The sequence below is a fragment of the Peromyscus leucopus genome, chromosome 5, assembly GCF_004664715.2.
Source record: "Peromyscus leucopus breed LL Stock chromosome 5, UCI_PerLeu_2.1, whole genome shotgun sequence".
Lineage (NCBI taxonomy): Eukaryota > Metazoa > Chordata > Mammalia > Rodentia > Cricetidae > Peromyscus > Peromyscus leucopus.
Genome location: NC_051067.1, coordinates 79850635 through 79866115, shown reverse-complemented (window position 1 = coordinate 79866115; position 15481 = coordinate 79850635). Strand labels below are relative to the sequence as shown.

Genomic DNA, 15481 nt, shown 5'->3' with positions numbered 1-15481 from the left:
AATCTGCTTTCTCTTCCTAACGTAAATCCCTGAGGTGATTAACTTGTAAAGTGCAAAGGTTCACTTGGACACACATTTTTGGAGATGTTAGTCCATTAGTTGGCCTTATTGCTTTGGGGTCCGTGTTGAGGCATCACTTCATGACCGGAAGGTGATGGAGGAAAAGAGTATACATCTCCAGCCAGGGAATAAAGCATAAAGGAACGAGGGGGGCTCCTATAACCCTTTACAAGGACACACCTCCAATAATCTACAGATTTCCCACAATGCCCCACTTCCTAAAGACGACACCTCCCAACACATGGATCTCTGAGGGACATCCATCCATCCATCCACAGCAACCACTCAAGGTACAAGAAGCTGACTCTTACATATTCTCACAGGGTAAGACTTCTGGTGTTGGAGTCAGCAGCTCACAGCTACACAATTTCCCAGGTCCAAAGCTTGAGCCCATGGATAGGAATTACTGCAGCCCAGAAATCTCCTATACAACAAGCATCTTTTTGTGATACTATCTGACCACCAGGAACTCAAACCAGGCCAGCCTCCCTTTCTCTGAAACAGATAGACCCACAGCCTCCCAGACCCCTGGGCCCATCAGCACACAAGATCCTAGGAACATTCTTAATCACAGAGAGAGGATCATTTAAACAGTCCAGAGATGGGTGCTGAGCCTGGTAGACTGTATCTGTAACTCCGGTACTGAGGAGTTGGGGACAGAAAGATCATAGGTTTGAGATCAGCCTGGACTGGCTGAGAGCTCATTAAAAAAAAAAAAAAAAAAAAAAAAAAAAAAAAATCCAGAGATGACTTTAAAAAAAAAAAAAAATCCAGAGATGACTTGCGCTGAGGGTCATCCAGGCCAGTATATCTGATCTTCTGAAGTTCATGGTTTGAAAGTATGGATCTACTATCAAGGAAGGTACACACTCTTATTTCCACCAGAGCAGCTTCCACACCCAGGTGTGCAAATTCTCAGTCGAGGTATCTTGTTTCTCCCTTCCTGGGAAAATGGAACACGGTACAGACCATGTCCACTCATTTCCCTAGTCAGATCCATGTTCTTCTCTTAGCTCTTGATGCTGGGAGGCAGATGCCCTAAGATGACATCAGGCAGGCTCAGCCTCCCTGCTGGGCTCAGTCAGCAGAAGCACAATACTGGAAGGGTAAAGGGGCAAACAGAAAGGGCCAGGCTTTTTAACCTCAGATGCATCCCTTCCTAAAGACTCTCTCCAGGTCTTCTCTCAGCCAGGAAACCCTCCTTGCCTCAGGCATTTCCCTGGAGCTCTTCCTAATTCCCATCCACAAGTCTGCAGTCACTTCTATAGACTTCCTTCTTATTTCCCAACTTAAGGGCAACATCTGTTTCCTTGAGACCCAGATGGAACTATTCATATTTCCAGTATACAGTTACTGTATACAGTAGAGATCTATATTAACTCCATATACTGTACATTATATTGTGTTATAAACTGGTAACCATGGTCCCTGTGTAAGGGTAGTCAGGTTACCACACACTTTCACGCAGGTGTCTGTGTGTTGTGGCTTTGTCTCAGAGCAAGATAAGCTTTCCTAACACCCACAGGGATCTTGCCTTTTGCAAGTTCAACTAAGGTTATCTGCAAGGAGTGCCAAAGCCTCAGGAGGCTGTTTCTAGATCTTAACTGTGGTGTACAACTTCCTCTTTCTGATAGGCTCTAAAAAATAGCAGGGCGTCCCTTCCCAAGGCAAACAAGAAGGGTAGTTGGGAGCTGCGATCACGCTGGTCGCCAGGCCTGGCCATACCCTCTGCCTGTGTCTGACTCCAGACATGGAAAGAGGTCCACACATCCAAGAGCACAGATGTTCCAAAGAGCAGAGCCTCGTGTTTCAGCCATGGAACAGAAAGCAATATGGGGCGTGGAAAGTTCTCCAACGGCTTTCTCTCAAGACCCCAAATTCCCATCTTGGTGAGATATTAACGACTCTGATGGGGTTCAAATCACTTCTGACTTGAAGCAGTCCCCAGTACAGACACAAAACTTTGCATGGGACCTCAAGCCTTTCCCAGAGCATTAGCAGTGCACCCACAGACAGGGACCAGGAGACTTGGAACCAGAAAGGCACGCTTTGTGAAAGCCATTCTTGTTTCCCGTACGATTCTGGACAAGTGACTTGACTTCTGTGAGCCTCAAGTAAAGGATCATGGTGGGTGCTGAGCCCAGCATGGTTGTGGGGATAAATGAGGCCATTCTGGAAGGTGTAGCACAGTGTCAAGTAGGCGATGGCCAATCTCAATTGTCAACTTGACACACCTGGGGAGAGGGAACCCCAACTGAGGAACTGCCTCCATCGGCTTGGCCAGTGGGCATGTCTATGGGGCATTTTCTTGATTGCTAAATGATGTAGGAGGGCCCAGCCCACTGTGGGTGATACCATCCCAAGGCAGGTAGGACCTGAGATATATAAAGCAGCTAGCTGAGCAAGCCAAAGAAGCAAGCCAATAAGCTGCATGCCCCCATAGTTTCTTCTTCCCACGCCTGCCCTGGCTCCGTAGATGACGGATGGGAACCTGCAAGGTGAAATAAACCTTTTCCTCCTTAAGTTGTTTCTGGTCGGAGTGTTGTATCACAGCCACGGCAAACAAGCTGGGCCAATGGCTACCGTTCTCGGTACTGAAACTGAGCTCCAGAAGAGCAAAGGGTCTGCTGGCTGGTGTGCGAAGGATGGCAGGCCTGGGATTGGGCCCCGACTCCTGCATCCCAACTCTGTGCTAGGCTTCTACATCTAAACCTGACAGTAGCATCTGCCCCCAGGCCCAACCAGCAAGACCCCGTCCCACTCACTACAGAGCCGTGCAGACACCAAGGCAGGGCAGCAGCTGTTCCACTCCCACATCTCCAACAGAGTTGTGGTCTAGCTGCAGGGACACAGGCCGCTGGAGATGCCGCAGCACGAAGGCCAGGGCAGCACACTCCGCAGGGCCCACTCTGCAAAAGGTCAACTTGAGGTGCCCAATGTCCAAGCGACGCACAGCCTCCTGTGCCAGCTGCTCCTCCTGCATCTCGTACAAGCTGCGGATGAGCCAAATGAAGCCAGGCATGGCATGCATGCTCTTGGCCTCACCAGGCACGGCAGGTGGGATGTTGTGGAAGTGTTCACGAAGGCTCTGAGCCAGAGAGGAGCGGACACACGCCTGGCGCTGGAGTAGCACCCTCTTAGAGATCTGGCATGCGGCCAACAGGTCCCGGTGTTCCTTGGACAACAGACCTGCTAGGAAGGCTGCTGTGATCTGCAGGTTGTGTGGCTCAGCCTTCTGTAGCAAAGCCACTTCACTGCCCTTCTTGACTCTGAAGCCCTGGATACACAGACTGGGCAGCAGCCTACCCAGCAGTGAGCTGCCCAGCCGGCCACAGCTGAAGAGGTGCCTGAGTGAGGCTGCCGATGTGTCCGCACTGACTGCCAAGTAGAATGCGGCAAAAAAGCACTGGAAGGTGATGTGCAGGAATTCCAGGGGTGCCTTGCTCCCAGGTACCACACTTTGGGCCCGTACCAGGAAACCAAGAGAAATATCATCAGAGTCAACCTGTGCTGCCTGGAGCTGCTGGACTGAGAACACGTAGCAGCTCAGGGCCAGGCCCCGGAGAGCCAGGTGGCCAAGGTGCAGGAGGGTAGGGAGCCGACTTTGAAGGAGCTCAGGTCCCGGGCCGAGGGGGTAGGAATCTGGAGGGGAGGCATGGAGCAGGAAATGCTGTAGGATCAGGAGGTACATGTCTGTGCTGGTCGTTGGGAACCCCCCATTCTGCAGCAACAGTTCCTGGTGGCATCTGGACACCATCCAAGAGAAGACAGGGAGGTGGCACAAACCATGCAGGGCGGATGTGGCTTGGAGCAGGTGGATGAGGCGGTCTGCCACTCCAGGTTCCCGGTGGTGCTTTCTCAGGTACACTGCGATGCCCTCTTCCGAGAAGCCCTTCAGGTGGCATTCTGTACGGACAAACTTCCTGAGGAGCGCTGATACAGCATCAGGGCGACTGGTCAGCACCTTGCAGGCATCCTTCAACAGGTTCCCCTGAAGAAGATTGAAAAGCAGAGTCTGGACTGACGTGGGGTCAGTCGGAGAGCAGTGACGCTCCCGGTCTGTGAACCGGAACTTGAACTCATCCAAGCCGTCGAAGGTTAACAGGACACGGTCAGGATGGTCAAGGAGGAATTGGAAGACATCATGCTGACCAACGTCGGGCCAACAGCAATGCTCAAAGAGCAGCGTCCTTAGAGACAGTGGTTTGGCCATGCATTGCAGCTGCCGGCAGCTGAACGGGAAGACGAAGAGAAACTCCTGGAAGTTCTGCCCGGTCGCCCACAGCAAGTGCAACCGCTGCAGGAGAGTACTCTTGCCGCTGCCTGCCTCCCCCACCACCAGGACAGTGTCTGCATCCTTGTTCAGGTGGCCATGGGTACCAAAGAGTTCCTCCAGGCCCAGGATGGCAGGGCTCTTCTGCAGGGCCCCAGCCGTGCCCACCTCTGTCCGCAGCTCCAAGGTGTTCTCCGTGTATATATCCTCCAGGCAGAGATTCTCTGACCCATCGTAAGTACTGAGGAAGCGAGACTGAGCTGACACCATGGTCCTCAGCTTCGATACGAACCTTTGACACTCAGCAGCTGGGATATAGAAGAGGCAAATGAGGGGGGGATCATGGTCATGATGGGACCTATGCAGAGAACAGCCTACATGGGGGATGTGATTCGTGGCTCAGAGAGAAGAGCTGGTGGGCATCTATCCTGTCTTGTTCACTTATAAACTGTGGGCTTTGGGAACAGCCACGGAAGCTTCCTAAACCTGGTTCTTCCTCTGCAAAGCAGGAAAGTGTCAGAGAACTTTGACATGGGCAAACAGGGATGATGCATGGCACCTGGTAAGTATAGCATCCAACACAGAGACATGGGCTACTGTCATACTTAACATGCACACTTGAAAGTACTAGGGAGGGTGTGACTCACAGGATATGTAGCCTGAGTCATATTCCTGTTGGGTGGCCTGAGAGACCATTTAGACTCCACTGTCAATCTCTGAAGGAAATTAGGTGACAGGACTTAAGTGTCCAAGCTCTGAAGTCTGACGCCTGGGCCCACCACCTGCTTGACAAGCTACTTGGCCTTGCTAGGATCCCGTTTTCTTATCTATAGAAATGGGGGACTATTAAAGCCCTAACTGGAAATGTCCCCACAGGCTTAGGTGTCTGAATGTTTGGTCCCCAGCTGATAGGACCGTTTTGGTAGATGTGGAACATTAGGATACAGGGCTAGCTGGCTGACATGGTCCACTGGCGGAAGGCCTCAAAGGTTATGGCCTGGCCTACTTCCACCGGAGTTCTCTGCTTCCCGTCTGTGGCTGTAATAAAATCAGCCTCTCATGTTACTGTGCCTTGGGTCAAACTGCACCAGCTACCAATCCTCCTGGCCACGGCAGACCGTCCTAAACTAGGAGCCGAAACAAGCCTTCCTCTCTCAAGTTAATTCTGTCAGGTACTCCACACGACGAGAAAAGTGGCCATGGCTGGTGTGCAGATCTGATTCCTAGAACCCATGCTGTGTTACCTTATATGGCTAACTGGACTGGCCAGACTCAGAGGCTGACTCTGGGAACTCAGGGTCACCAGGCGCCTGGCCTGCTCAGAGTCCTCACCAAGATCTTCTGATACTTCCTGCTCCTTCTTCCTCCTGCCCCTCTGCACCCAGGGCCCTACTGCCAATGCAAAGCACTTCCTCCTGAGGGCTTAGTTCCCCTTTCAGGAAATAGGGAAGGGTCTGTCAGAGGCTCAGGCTGTCAGGACGTCACATCACGGGATGTCAGCATCATCACCACCACCCCATGACCTCAATGGCACCAGTAAGGCCAGCCCATTTGTTCTCAACTCAGAGGCAAGCAAGTTCTTTCCAGAGAGCTCTTAGCCCACCGAAGTACCTGCAGAGCCACGCCAGGCAGGTGCCCCATGCTGGCGTCCCTTCTTTGTATTGTCTTTTTTGATACAGGGCCTCACTATGGAGCCCAGACTAGCTTCAAACCAGCAATCTGTCTGCCTGAGCCTCCCTAGGAGCTGGGATTAGAGGCTGTGCCGCCACACCCGGTATTCAATGCCTCTTGTTCCCAAAGGCAAGGATCCTTGTGGCTCTTTCTACTCTTTGGCTGTATCAGGAGCACTGATCAAACTCCAAAATATACACAGCCTCCTTTCTGATTCCCTGGCTTACAATGCCAGTCTCTAGCCATCACCAATATTACTAAAAGCTTCAAACAAACAAACAAACCAACCCAGGCCTTGGCAGGATGGCCCAGTGGGTAAAAGCACTTATCACCAAGCCTGATAACCTGAGTTCAATCCCCAAAATCCATCTGGTGGAGGGAGAAAGCCAACCACTACAGGTTGTCTTCTGACCTCCACATGCATACCATGGTGCATTCACATGCATGTGGATACACACACACACACACACACACACACACACACACACGAATAAATAAATAAAAATAAGTAGATATGTAAATAAATGTAAAATGAAAATAGAGTAAATTAAAGAATGTCTCATTTTTATTTTAAAGAAAACAAACACAATTTTTACTTTTTTTTTCCCCCTTGAGACAGGGTCTCATGGCTTCTGACTTGTTGTTGTTGTAATGGAAGTTGACTTGAACTCCTGATCTTTCTGTCTCTAGCCACAGGTGTCTGCAACCCTGTCCATCTGCTCAATTGTCATCTTTAGAAGCATCTCACATCAGGGAACTGTATAATGCCTATATGGCCAGCTATACTTGATAACATTGTTAGCAAATGCTCACCAAGGGCCATACTGGCTACTGTACAGTGATGTCCATCTCCTGCTCTTGTATGGAATAGTTTACACCTGAGTACCAAGCTCGGGCCTCCAGTCATCCTGCCCACAGGCTTTCTTCCACATAGAGGGCAGGGCACTCTGGGCACATAGTTCATGGACCTTCAGTCCACATTAGCTTCCTTCTCAGTTGTGTGGGAACAAGACGACTGGGAAAGTACCAGGTTTGTATCCTCTCTGCAACTGATGAGTTCTTCTCCCAAGTAGGGAAGGTGGGGGCACTGCACTCAGACCCATTCCCTGTTCCTTTGTGGTGATATCTTATCTGTGCTAAAATGTGGTGCTATTTTATTTGTATGTTAGTAAATAAAGTTTGCCTGGAGATCAGAGGTAATAGCAAGCCATTAACACAAAAGTCAGGGAGTGGTAGCACACTCCTTAATCTGATCACTTGGCAGGCAGGGTCTCTGAGTGTTCAAGGACACACTAGGGAACAGAGCCAAGCGTGGTGACACACGCCTTTAATCCCAGTACCAACCATAGAGACCTGGAGGGCTGTACAGACAAGCAGTGACAAGGAAGTGAGGTAGCTGGGCTAAGAGCCAGTGAGAAGACAGAATAGAAAAGCAATAAAGCCTGGGTAGACAGGAAGTAGCTCTCTTGGGAAGCTACAGCAGCATGGTGAGTTAAGGCTAGCTGATGGCTCTCACTATTTCCCTGATCTCTAAGGCTTTTACCCCTATATTTGGCTCTGTGTTTCTTATTTAATAAGACCGTTTAGAAATTCGTCTACATTCCCTGCCACTCAAGTCTCAGTTTACTTATCTGTAAAATGGAACATAGCAATATCCACCTCTCAGGACTGTTGGTAAAGGGTAGAGAATGCCCATAAAGTCCATGGCAGGCTCTCTGGCATGTCTTAGCCCTGCCACCCAGGCCTCTCGAATTACTCAGCTGGTGAGCGTAAACATAGATGAGACTACATTCTCTAAATTTGCCCGGTTATGAATTCCAGATCATGAGAAACTAGGTTTTATAGATCAAGAGATCCCAGCCCTGTCTGTACCTGGTGTGGAATGCAGTTTGGACAGCAAGGTATACCCGTAGCTGGCTCTCCACATACCATGGCTCCCATGAACACTGCGTAATTTAGGAAGCAATGAAAGGGGGAGCCACTGTGTGGTCCTCCTTTGAATCTTCACTGCTGCCCAATGAGTCAGGTCGCTGCTAGGCTTCACAGGGAGAAGCTGAGTCTGGGGGAAGTTACGCACTAATACGTTAGTACGGTAACTGACGTGCACATTGCTCTTTAACCAGGAATCTGAGTGGACTTCCTTTTCTTTTCTAGTTAACCAAAAGGGACAAATACATACCCTCAGGAGGCAGGGGCAGTGAGGGTAATTCCTTGATGTACTGTAGAAGGAAATCAGCCAGTCCATTTGCCTTCACTGTGGCGAGATCAAGCAGCCTTCTTGCCTACAGATGAAGAAAGGGCCATTACTCTTTTCAAGAAGACTGACGGAGGACTCGTATAGGAAGGTTTCTGTTAAAAGTTAGACATCCCTAATCTGAAGACCCCCAAATCCAAATGCTCTTAAATCCAAAACCTTTTGAGTGCTGACATGATGTCACAAATGGAAAACTGTAAAATTGCCATTATGTACATGAAATACAAATGACTTCTGTAGTTAGACAGGGTCAAGCTGCCAAGATACCCATTGTTTATGGAAATATTCTAAAACCCCCAAAATATCTGAAACACTTCTGGTGCCAAGCATTTAAGATGGAAGAAAGTTCGCCAGTAATGCAATTGTGTACAAAGTCCTCTTCTGTTATGAGAGCCCAGGAAAGGAACTCCAACACAGGCTGCATTTAGCAAACACCGATACGTAGTCGTGGTTGGTGAAAGACACAGCCAGCCTGGCTCCTTCTCAAAACCCATTGAAGGGAAGAAGAGCTAAAAATCAAATAAAATGAGACAAAGTAAATAATTACATAAACCTACCACCTACAAAGCAGAAAAAGGCTCTGGAAGCTGTAGACCACACTTGGAAGGCAGGGGGCCTCACCACGTCCTGTGGCCTGAATGTTTGAACTCACTCTCTGCACAGAACCCACTTTTTCCAGCCTCCACTGTCCCCCTGAATCTGGGACCTGCACACCCAACTGCCCATCTTCTTCCTCCACTTAAATCTGGGTACATCTGTCCGGCCCACAGCCTTCCTCATCCCTGCTCAAGTCCTCTCTATCCTTCTAGCTTTTCAGCCCAACGTCTGAAGTCACCTTGCAGTCCATCCTCTGCACTTCATCAGCACATCCTGAGGCTCCCACCTTCAAAGGACCAGAATCAGGTTGTCCAACAGAAACAGAGCCCAAGGCATACAAGCAAGTTACACGTGCACTGAAGCCTCCTAACAGCCACATTCTTCCGTGACAAGTAATAAGTGCACTTAAGCTTAGTCACAGAGCACACTTAACCACAACATCCAAAATATTGCCATTTCAACACGTAAAAAATAGTGAAATGTGTTGCTTTTTTTCTTTTCTGTTAAGTCTTCCACAGCTGCTACATTTAGACTCCTGGTGTGGCCCGGCTGTGTGGCAGTGTACCCAGAAGCTGATGTCTACAAGCTGTGGAGGCCTGCACCCATGAACCCTACTGCTGTCCTGCTCCAAGGCATGCTGTGGCCCCCTGGAAACAGCATAACTGCCTATCTCTCCACTGCCCCTGCCTGCAGCCCATCCCAGCACCACAGCCAGAGGAGAGTGCTGCATGGTCAGAGGTGAATACTTTACAGGTTAGTCAAACCTCACAGCCATAGCATAAACACCCCAGCTATGGCCCTAGACTAGTAGAGGCCCAAGTCCAGTGGTAAGCCCTCAAGATCCAAAGTAGACCAGCATCCTTGCCTGTGACCCTGAGGACACAGACTCCATCACTTCCTGACCGCCTCCTCTTCTTCCCCTTGAATGCTCTTCCTAGCACTGGTCTCCCTCCCATTTAATGAACATGCCCAGTATGTTCCTACTTCAGGACCCTTGCTGACTGCATCTCTGTCTAGAGTGCTGACACCCATCAGTCTGCCTACCTCCCTCGCCCACCTTAAGTCTTCCCTCAGATTCTACCTTCTCAATGAGAACGCTCTTAACAACCCTATGGGAAAATGAAATCACTACTCCCCACCCTGGGAACTCTTAACAGACAGGGTCCACTGCATGTGGCACCTTCCAAACTCTGGTCTATCCCCAGCTGAAGTGTGAGCATCTCCACAACAGGTTTTCTGTTTTATTCACTGAGGTAGTCCCATGACAGAGACAGTATGAAAGGACTCATTGGATGAATGGATGGATGGATGGATGGATGGATGGATGGATGGATGGGTAGGTGGATGGATGTGGATGGATGGATGGATGGATGATTGATGGATACATGGGTGGATGGTAGAAGACTCCTGAAGGTTAAGTCCTAAACCAAGAGTGTTGCTGTTGAAAAGCACATCATGTGCATCCTACAGTCTGCCAAGAGCTCTGCCATGGCAGCATCAAGTATGTCTGTAACACAAGGAGAGAGTGAAGACAAGGAACAAGTCAAAGACTTTATGACATGGATCACCAGGCTTTCTTCCCCACTCCAAACCACTATGTGCTGTCCTTGCCTACCATGGCAGTCTGGAGATCTGCATTCTGAAAGGATGAAAGAGGATCCCAGGACTGGGAGAACCCAGGCACAACTAAAGAGTGGCCACCACACCCCAAAGCCAGGGTTTAAATGACCACCTGCAAAATAAGTGCCAAGGTTACCTTGCCACTACCCAAGCCGCTCGTCCTCCAGGTTCCCTTTACAATCACACCTTTACCCCTGGCAGAAGGCTTTCTATCTGAGGAACTTGGTAAAGTCAGGAGGAAAGGTCTGTGGATAGAAGCACTGCCATTTCCTGACCGTCTATTGTAAAAGTCGCAGTGGAGAGGTTTCACCTGCTTGCTCAGTGAGTTTCACAATCTGTCATTTTAATACTAAGACAGACAAGCAAGGCTTACCCATGCCCAAAGAAAACACCAAATATGGGAGATCAGAGCCAAATTAGTGGGGAAGGGAAAGCAACTTAAAGGATTCAAAGGTTTATGCAAGGAGCAAGTGATGTCACACAGCGGTAGAGCAATTGCTTAGCATGTGCAAAGCTCTGGGTTCCATCTCTAACATGAAAACATATGTAGTATGAATAAAACAATCCCACCAACCATACAAACAAAAAACCCAACTATTAATATAATTCTGTCTACACAAAAGATTTCATCCCTAAAATAAGAGCAAGACACTGTAATAAAGGAGCAGAAAAAAAGAGCCTTACACACTGCAAATGTTAATGCAAAGATGGAAACTTCAAGAGTTCAGAGATGCTGAAAATACCATGCAGAAAACAGCACAAAGTTGGCTGTGGTGGCTCCTGCCTGTAATCCTAGTACTTGGGATGCCAAAGAATAAGGATTGCCCCAAATCTGAGGCCATCCTGTGCTATATAAGAGTTCAAGGCCAGCCTGGGCTACAGCAACAAAAGGACACAGCAATGTGAAAGGGAAGAAAACTGGAGGATTCATTTAGACATTCCAGTGTTCAAGCAGCTGCAGTTCCATAAAGAGAGAAGCAAGGGAGGCCCGGTGGTGGTGGTGGTGGCAGCGGCGGCGGCGGCGGCGGCGGCGGCGGCGGCGGCGGCGGCACACGCCTTTAATCCAAGCACTCAGGGGCAGAGGCAGGCAGATCTTAGTGAGTTCCAGGCCAGCCTGGTCTACAAATCAAGTTCCAGGACAGCCAGGACTGTTACACAGAGAAACTCTGTCTTGAAAAACCAGAGAGAGAGAGAGAGAGAGAGAGAGAGAGAGAGAGAGAGAGAGAGAGAAAGAAGGAGGAGGAGGGGGAGGAGGAGGAGCAAGGAGAAGGAGGAGGAGGAAGGAGGAGCAAGGAGGAAAAGGAGGAGGAGCAAGGAGGAGGAGGAACAATATGTTATAATCACCAGTAGACGCATTAGATGAATTTCTCAAGCACGAAGATGTGAGTTTCTGAATTCAGGCAGCCTCTTGAATGCCCAACACTCAAGATAGATGATTACAAAATTTCAGCATATCATGGACTAAAAGAAACTTAGACTAGTTTCAGAGAGAGATAGAAAACAGTCTTTGAGGTCTTCGTGGTAGCACCAAACAGGGAAGATAACAGAGTAACGCCATCAAAATTCCAATGGAAAATGATTGCCAGAATGTTTGTTTGTTTGTTTGTTTGTTTGTTTGTTTGTTTACAGTGCTGAGAAAAAACCTGGGGTACCACACGTTAGCTCTCTACTACTCAGGTATAGCTCCAGAGCTCTTTTTACTTTGAGACAGGGTCTCACTAAATTGACCAGATCATCCTTAAGCCTACTCACTCTGCAGCACACACAGTCCTTCCATTTGCTCTCCCCCTGCCCAGCCTCCCAAGTAGCTGGGATTACAGATGTGCCATTAGGACTTTATCCCTAGTCAAACTGTCAATCAACTATGTGGGAAACTTTAGACACTCAGAAAATTCAATTCCTAAACCGTCTGTCAAAATAAACAAACAAAAACAATAGACTAGGGAACATATGGTCTACCAAAATGGAGTAAACTGGTCTAGTCAACTGAGGACAATGGTGTTGTCCACAGAAGTGCTGACCTGTTCCTGGGAGTCAGAATCAGCTTTAATGAGCTCAGAGCAGTCTGGGCAGCACAGGCCACTTCCTCAGACCACATTCCCAGTGATCCTTCCCACATGCCTCACATATTTTCTACCTGATGCTCCAGTTTGAACAAGCAGGATTCTCCCAGACTCACCAATGACCTTGTCCACTGGGTCCTTGATAGACTCCCAAGGAAGGCGAAGACAGATCATATCCCAAGAGCCTGGTAAGTCACTTTGACCTGGGAGCCTCCAACTAAGAAGAAAAGGCAGTGTTGCTACTCCCTGGCATAATTATGCTTAGCTTGCTATTTCATTTTTTAAAACAAAATATACTGTTTGGAAAATTTCAGCAAAAAGACACAGAAACCATAAAGAAGAGCGAAAGAATGATTAACAGACAAGTCAGATAATTGGTTGCCTCTACCGGTTGCACCTGAAGGACAGGGCACCAATAACATGCGGTTTCTTAATCTGGATGTGGGCATATGAAATGTAGACTTATGAAAGGTATACACTATTTTGTGGGCATGGTACATTTCCTAATTTGAAACTGTTTAAGTTGATACTATGACAGGAGCAAGTAAGTTAGAGCTCAGTCTGTCACCTCAGGCCTGCTGGCTTTAGCATCTGCATGAGTCACGCGGACAGCTGGTATCACAGTTGGCGTTGCCAGTCTGAGGTTTCCCAACAACTGTTATCCCCAGCTGAGCAAAACTACACGACGCTTTCGCATCTTCTGACACAAAGGGAAGTGTACACTCCCTGGAAAGATACAGACCTAGATTCAGTTTCTAGCTAGCCCTGCCCAAGTGGGCAATTTGTTCTTCATTCTCAACAGACACAGCCTTCGTCACTGGAAGGATAGAGCAGGACTTAACTGGGCTCCTAGAGAGAAGGCTGGTCCAGCGCCCGGTGCACACCTGCCCTGTGTACACCTTCCCGGCACCTGCTCAGGAAACAGGAACAAAGGGGGCTCTTTAACTTGCATTCTGCTTTATTCCACAACATGTTTTCAGTCCCCAACCTTCAACCATTGCTAGCCACCTCTAGAAAGAAATTAAGAGGTTAATGCTAGAGACATGTTAGCTGGAAATACTGTAAGTGCCACCTACACTGAGTCAGATTGAGCCACTGAGGGAAAGAAATCCAGAGATCCCGGAATGCCAGAGCTGAAGGGAACTAAGAAAAAGTAGATTCTAATCATTTAACTTCAGCCTATGGGTCCCCTTTGTCACCTCCAGATCCTCAGACCTGCTATCCACTGTCCTGTCCCTCAGCTCACTCCCTCATCATCAGTGTTGGCTTCTGCCGTCCACCGCGTCCCTCCTTCCTTTCTTCATTTGGACACAGGATCTCACCACATAGCCGTAGCTGGCCTGAAACTCACTGAGGGCTGGGATTAAAGGTGTCCGGTCCCACTTCTTTCTTGGGATGGGGTCTTTGCTCACTGAAATCCAGCCTTTCTCCTTTCCAGCAGAGTAAAGACCCCTCTGTCCTGCTGCATCCCATAGATTTGGGTAAGATCATACTCTCCTTTCTGTTTCTTTCTGGGTATCTACAGGCATCCATCGATTGCTTCTTTGGCCTGTGAGTTATCCCATTTTTTTTTCTTGGACAATCTCGATACTTCTGGTATTCATGCTCCCATCTCCTACAGGACCGAAGCATCTGGTGGCATTCTTCAAACCCTTCAGAGAATCTCTCCCTGGATATACCGCTGAACACGGAGCTCCAATCTGGTAACTTCTGCGTGAGCTGATTCTGACCTCACGAATGGTCACAGGAGGCACCAAGGGAATGCCAACAGAAGGCACACTGGGGCATACCTTCATGCCCCATGTGCAGTAGTGAGAAGGCCCAGGTCATGCGTGTTCTGTAAAGATTTAGCCACCTTGAGCAACTTGAAAGCAACACTGCAAACAGAGATGCTCCCTTCATCCGCCTCAGCCTTTGCTCATACAAGCACACCTGAAGTCCAACTCGCCCGTCCTTGCACTGAAATGTAGTTCTAATAACTTATTTATTTCATCAACAAGCATTGACCAACTATCGCATGCAAAGCTCTCAACACAGCCAACTTTAACACAGAAAGCCTGGCATATGGTAAGCCTCACAGATTCCGGCTGAATGAACGAGTCAAGGCCAAAGTCCACCACTGACCTCCCCTTCACTGCTGCAGATTTCCCGAAACTGTAAAGTAGAATATTACTATTTCTCACGCTTCCCAGGCAGCCTGAGAACCAGCGTTCACAGGAAAATAGAAGTTTCAGGAAAACTCAGCGATACTTTTTCGCCCCTGTACTTCCTGCTGAATCCTTGCATTTCAGGGGCAGTTACCTGCCAATCCTAATGCAATTTCATTTCTGAAATCCTAGGCGGGCATTTAAACTATATTAGCACACAGTGAGCGATACTATTAAATTCAGATTTAATATAATGCAGATTTATTCTCCATTGAGCTGTTGGTTTGAAGCAGGCAGCAATAAAAAGTCTACGAGTACAGAGAGCCACTCAGCAGAAATGACAGCAGTCAGGGACAGTGTTAACAGGCTTCCCAGACATGTCTCCAACTGAGTGAGCTCTCCCCAAAACCCTGAGCATCAGAGATCAACAGTGTCGTGAGGATGAGGAGACTAGGTGGGAGAAACGAAGGGTAGAGGCTAAGGCTGAGGGGGAGCAAAAGGCCCCAGCACTGCACACAAGAAAAAGAAGAGAAAAGAGTGGAACAGCTGGAGAGCTTCTACCCAGAAACATCCGGTCACACAGAGCTGGCCTTGAGCCCGCATCATTCTGGCTGCTGAGTCCAAGCCCTGCACTGCCACACCACAGCCGCCTCCACCAAAAGGGATTTGCCGGCACAACCAAGAGCAACTTTGACCTGCCTGGCCAACTTTGCTTGGAAATCCCACCAGCCACGCTACTCCGTGGGGCTGACTCCACCAGAGCAACCGTCTCTGTGACGAAGCAGCCTGCTCCTGT

The 15481-nt window shown here is 48.8% G+C and overlaps 1 protein-coding gene across 1 annotated transcript in view; it reads right to left on the bottom strand.

The window, feature by feature from the left end:
* The window catches only part of Nod2 (nucleotide binding oligomerization domain containing 2), a 42106-nt gene that overhangs the window by 20935 nt on the left and 5690 nt on the right, over positions 1-15481 (bottom strand). The window contains 2 exon segments of the mRNA XM_028891828.2: positions 2826-4641; positions 8184-8286. Of these exon segments, the coding sequence (XP_028747661.1) occupies positions 2826-4641; positions 8184-8286 (1919 nt within the window).